Below are 6097 nucleotides of genomic sequence, written 5' to 3'. Positions count from 1 at the left end.
TAAGATTGAGCATATTTAAAGGCCCCAAAAACTCAAGAATAAAACCCCTTTGAACTTGGTCAAGAAATAAGCAATTTATACAAAGATTTCGAAAAGTATTGTTTTTGGCCCCTTATTCTTAACAGTTTGGGCCATAACCCCCAAAATCAATCCCAACTTTCCTTTAGTGGTATTGAACCTTCTGGTAAAAATTTATAGAGATCCATTCACTAAAACTAAAGTTATTGTCTGGAAACTAAACCGAAGACGACAACATGATAGCATTATACAACACAAAAATATATTGCGGTCATATAAAAACATAAGGCATTTGTATACAAGGTATCAAGCATCCAGGTCTTCCACCTTCTGATATATAAAGCTTACCGGTATAGAAATAGTGAATGATGCTGCAACATGAATATAATACAAATATATCTCATTCTGCAAATTTCATCTCAGACAAGGAAATAATAAACTTGATGATTCAAGAGCAGTCTTTAGCGCTTCAAGATAATAAAACATCATTTACAAATCATTGCTTATCCTATAACAATGTTAACTTACTTAGTGTTATAGCATATTGGGGACATATGCAATACCTTCTGGTTTCACCAGAATGCTTGTTTATAAACTTTGGCATACTATTAAATCAATACACTGGTTGTTCATTTCATTTTTATTTTACATCTACATGTATTTACTTTTGGTTTCTAGCTGTAATTTTTTTCTGGTTTCATACAAAATTTAATATTTTGAATTTATATATATTCTTGCAAACTACAAGAAATTCATTTATTTCAAGGGTGTAAAACAAGGAATTCCTCTATTTTTTAAGGGTGTATAAAAATTTGAAATTACAAAAGAAAGACAAAACTGACATCAGTTTCTTGTAATTTTTCATGTTTTCAAATCATTTTTTTTTTTCAATCGGATTCCCATATGTACCATGTTAATAAATCATTGTTTATATTTGCATGTCATATACAAATGGTTATATTTCAGTAGTTCTTGGTAACAATTATATAAAAAAAAATATCTTTCAACATTATTTATAGAAAAATGTATAAACGAATCAAATGATTACTTTATTAGAATTTTGCTGAAAAAGGTATAAATATACTGTATTCTACATGTATGGTTTAGGTAAGATCACTATTTAAATTTATTTTTTAGTTAATACCTTAATACACAATGTATATCAAAGAGGACATTTTATGTATATATTTCTAAAACCAAAATATAATAAATTGTGTGTCATTTAATATTTCAATTTAATGTTTCATAATAGACAAAATGATAGAAGTATGCATACATGTACATAAACTATTATTCTTATCTTTCAAAACTTCAGCATAAAAATGTAGAACAGACAATATCAACAGTTAGGACACACAATATATATCTGAACTGAATGCTACTAGCTAGGAACATCAAATAGTGTCATCAAGAGTAAACTCCCTTTGTTATACTGTCTTTCATTTTCTTTAACATATTTGGTAACATCTTTATATGGTTTTCAGCACAGTCCACCACACATTTCTCCATGAAAGCTTTAGCTTTAGATATTTCAGCATCTGTAGAATTTGGTCCCATTTGATCTTTAGCTTTATCTTGACAATCTAATGCACCCCTCTGTAATCTGTCCTGTAATATGAATATATAACATGTATAAGACAATCTTTTAGGCTGCATTTTCTGTAATCATCTCCCTTGCTTACATAATACATGTTTATTCATATAAATTTGGGACAAAAAATCCCTGACTTTCATTATACATGTTAAAACACATTTTATTTTAAATACATCAAAATCAAGAAAATGACAATATGTGAAGAGACTTATAGACAATCTAGATCGTGCTAGACAAAGCATGACAAAGATTTAAACCTGTTTAAAGACAATTAAAAATATTAAATCAACATCTGCAATGACTGCAATGTCAACAGTGAAAACAATAAGATTTTAACCATGCTTAAGACATGTTTAACATGATGAAGAAAATGGAATATTTCATACTATTTTCCAGCATATATGTTGTGAAACCCATAGGAATAATAACATGATTAATGTGAACACAATACTGTCATGTACATTAAAATTCAGTCTGCACCGAAATCTTTTGCAACTACTAGTCTGAAGACCAATATCATGACATTTTTCTTATGTGTCTAAACAAAATTTAGCAAAAACTTACTAGACCTAAACAAAATTTAAATAGTCTGGAGCATTTGAAAGTAGCTAACAGCTGGTAGACTGATTTATATTAAAATTATCACATTTCATCCAGTTTTGAAATAATATGGACATGATGGAACTTGGAAGGCTAAAATGACTGAAGTATAATACCTGAAACTGTTGCATTTCATTCTGTATGTGTGTCTGACATTTGGTCAATGGTTCAGCACATCTTTCTATACATCTCTGTACTTCTTCAACAGATCCTGATGTATTCTCACAACATTTGGCTCCACATTTAAACATGTCACCCTGCAAAAAAAATATCATCAAATATAAATTTAGCAAAATATTTTTTCAGTCATGGTTTCAAACATTTTACTTATATATTGGTATATTTCATTTACAAAGTTGAAAAAACTTTCTTTTTGTTATCAGAAATATTAAAAATACCAATCAATCATAATTACTAAAACATATTTTGGATGAAGCCCCTATCGTTGTGAAGGCAAGTCATTTAAACAAATCAGGTGTGCTCTAACAAAGTGGTTGTCATCTGTTTATATGGTTCATAAATGTTTCTCGGGTTTTTTTTTTATATACATGTAGATTATACTGTTGGTTTTCCCGTTTGAATGGTTTTACACTAGTAATTTTTGGGGCCCTTTATAGCTTGCTGTTTGGTGTGAGTCTAGGCTCCACGTTGAAGACTGTTCCTTGACCTATAATGGTTTACTTTTATAAATTGTGACTTGGATGGAGAGTTGTCTTATTGGCATTCGTACCACATCTTCCTATATATCTATGTTAAAGCAGGAGTTAAAAGGTGTGAGTCTGCTCCTGATGACCTTAATTGCACATACATTTTTGTACATGTATGTACTAGTGACTAGTCATTGTTTGTGCTGCTATCATTTTAATTAACAATTTTTGTAACCTACTTCTATATTCTGGGTTGTTTTTTTCAGATAACAACTTAAAACTGCAAAAAAAAAGGGTGAAAATTTCACATTTCAGGGAAAAATCTACACCAGGTTATCGAAAATTGCAAAGTTTTTAGAGTAGATATTTCTTATTATGGTATTTTTTGTCGATTTTTCCTTTAAACCTAACTCCTTTTGTTTTTAAAGATATACATGTAAACAGCAAAAACTGCAAAATTTAATAAATGGAAGTTTGACATGTTTGAGGTAATAAAACTAACTTTCAACAGAATTAAGTGTTTTATATACCATATTATATTGTAAATAATAATTTAATGGAGATTTAGGACATGAAAAGTTTCAGTATGATATACAACAGCAGAATTATCATATAAAAGTTTATATCAACAACCAAGTATCATTTCTCATAAATAAGGGTTGGGTACCATAGTTACCTAGTTTACATGTATGTTGAAGGAAAAAGCGTTTGGTTTTTTTGGAAACAAATGCCTAGCCTGTGTTAAATGTATTGAAGTAAAATGCAGTTCACTCATAATTCTGACCAAATTGCTATTTGTTTCATCAATAAACTAGACAATTGAGGCCAACTGCTGAAAAGAAAGTGTCAATTCTTCTTCGTGCAAAATGGGTCAAAGAAAGCAGTAACTTGTTATTCTTGAGACTGAACCTGAAGTTTATTAATAATTATCAATATCAATTATCATGGATATAGGACACATTTTCTGGACATAATAAATGTATTTACATTTTTGGTATTTTATTTTAGCTGTATTTTGCTTCCGAATGACCTTAGAACTTCTACAAATCACCTTTTGACCTCAGGCAACAATCACTTTTTAATTTTTTTTGTATACAAGTGTAAATTACTAAATACGTCTATAATGATAAATATGTTTAATGGTATCAGGTCCGTTCACACCCAATACACTTTCGCACCCTACACTTTACGCACCTCGCATGTTCGCCTTGAAGTCTGTTTGCACCCTACACGTTCGCGCCCAATTTTTATGCCCCACCTACGATAGTAGAGGGGCATTATGTTTTCTGGTCTGTGCGTCCGTTCGTCTGTGCGTCCGTTCGTCTGTGCGTCCGTCTGTCTGTTCGTTCGTTCGTCTGTCTGTCCCGCTCCAGGTTAAAGTTTTTGGTCAAGGTAGTTTTTGATAAAGTTGAAGTCCAATCGACTTCAAACTTAGTATACATGTGCCCTATGATATGATCTTTTTAATTTTAATGCCAAATTAGAGGGTTTACCCAAATTTCACGGTCCACTGAACATTGAAAATGATAGTGCCAGTGGGGCATTCGTGTACTGGGGACACATTCTTGTTATTTGAATTTCAGTTGAATTATTAGATATATTTTATACGTAAATTCCAAATAATTCTTTTTAAAATGTCAGAATCCAAATATATTTAGAAACAATAAAAAAAAAAAAAGCAATAGCAATAGCATTACACTTTGACACTTACCATGCTTTACCATTTATTCAACACCAAAAAATAGTTGTCAGAATCTCACTTTATTTAGAAACAATGAAAATATATTTATACAATGTAGCAATACACTTTAAAATACCAAAACTCGATTACAAATTATTAAACACAAAACCAATAACAATTGGGCGCGAACGGACTTTGGGAGCAATTGTGTAGGGTGCGCAAGTGAAAGGGGCGAACATGAAAGGGCGCGAACATGATTGGGCGCGAACTAGTTCAAATAATTATGACGTCTTGAAAGGCTATCATAATTTTTTTCTTTGACGGTCAAAGAAAACAATTATCATAGCCTTCCAAGACGTCATAATTGTTTGGACTAGGGGGGAACGCACCCAGATTCACATTTGGTTAGCTCTCAACATCGTCAAATTATTGTTGCGCTTTCTCTCGTCAAGTAAAAGCCAGAATTGGTATCTTCGACCTACGCATTAAGATTCATACAGATAGCCAGTGTGTACGCGTTTGAACTTTCGGACTGCATGGGTATGAACATGATGACACTGATTTGAGAAGTGTATTGCATAAATTATTATGTCTATAGGTTGTCGGGACTAGAAGGACAAGGCATGAAACAGCAGAGTCGAAAAAACAACTTGTGACAGTGGGAAAATGTTCTTTGTTTTGCGCACCTGCATTTTTCGCAAGACTGTCCTGTCAAGCTCTTCGTACATCGAAGTAGCGGCATTTTGAACACGTGCTTGTGCGGATTCCATTTCTCGACCTTCAAAACACTCAAAAGCACTTTTCAACTTGTTTCAACAATCAAATATTATATAGGTAAAAACACTTGACAGATTACAAAATATAAAAATGTACCGAACCAGGAAAACACATGAAATAATTCCGTATTGATAACGAATACTTGAAAAAAATTATTTCAAGTCATTAGTGAAAAGTGTTTTCATTTTAGGAATTCGTATACACTTGGGAATAGTGTATTCATATATGTATGTTACAGTGAATTTGTATAATACAGGGATCTCATTGAATCCATGATTTTTTTAGGGTTTATGTAGAATCACTGGAATCATTAATTAAGTAGTTGATACTATAGAATTCTTGAATGACTATAGTGATTTTACATAATCACTGAACTTCATTATTTCACAAACAAATAACACAGGCACTTGTTTCTAAAAGTTACTACAAATTGCAGCGGAAAAAACAGCCGGAATGCTAGCTGCGGAACCGTAGCTCTTAGGTCCTTATGTTATTTTTTGACTATTTGCGGACGCGGCAAAATACTTGAAAAAAATAAATAAAAAAGAACCATAAGAGTTACGGTTCCGCAGCTACCGGAATGCAAGATATGGACAAGGAACAAATTCAATGATATGTTTTATACTCTGATGACAAAAGAAGAATAAAAGAGACAAAAATCCTACATATCCGTACCTCGTTATCATCTGTTGACAAAGTAAGAATTTAGATTGTTTAAAGGCTCAATCCATTTCTTATATTTCAGTCATACAGATTACACTCTTTACCTCCGATTATAGA

At 31.7% G+C, this 6097-nt stretch overlaps 1 protein-coding gene across 1 annotated transcript; it reads right to left on the bottom strand.

Moving 5' to 3' along the window:
* Positions 1 to 643: 643 nt before the first annotated feature.
* On the bottom strand, positions 644 to 5419 carry LOC139519473 (protein FAM136A-like). Its single transcript, XM_071311583.1, has 3 exons — positions 5227 to 5419; positions 2329 to 2469; positions 644 to 1626 (listed from the first exon to the last, which is right to left on the bottom strand). The coding sequence occupies exons 1-3, from the start codon at positions 5308 to 5310 to the stop codon at positions 1426 to 1428; spliced, it is 426 nt and encodes a 141-aa protein (XP_071167684.1). The 5' UTR covers positions 5311 to 5419; the 3' UTR covers positions 644 to 1425.
* Between the last annotated feature and the right edge of the window lie 678 nt (positions 5420 to 6097).

This window comes from Mytilus edulis, chromosome 4, assembly GCF_963676685.1.
Source record: "Mytilus edulis chromosome 4, xbMytEdul2.2, whole genome shotgun sequence".
Lineage (NCBI taxonomy): Eukaryota > Metazoa > Mollusca > Bivalvia > Mytilida > Mytilidae > Mytilus > Mytilus edulis.
This window is presented reverse-complemented; position numbering and strand designations above follow the sequence as displayed.

Bases quoted from the DNA above. Each gene is read 5' to 3' on its own strand.
- LOC139519473 (XM_071311583.1), bottom strand. From the start codon at position 5,310: ATGGAATCCGCACAAGCACGTGTTCAAAATGCCGCTACTTCGATGTAC. The intron at 2,470-5,226 runs GTGCGCAAAACA...TTTTTTTTGCAG, and splicing joins CAGTCTTGCGAAAAATGCAG to GGTGACATGTTTAAATGTGG. The intron at 1,627-2,328 runs GTATTATACTTC...TTCATATTACAG, and splicing joins ATGAAATGCAACAGTTTCAG to GACAGATTACAGAGGGGTGC.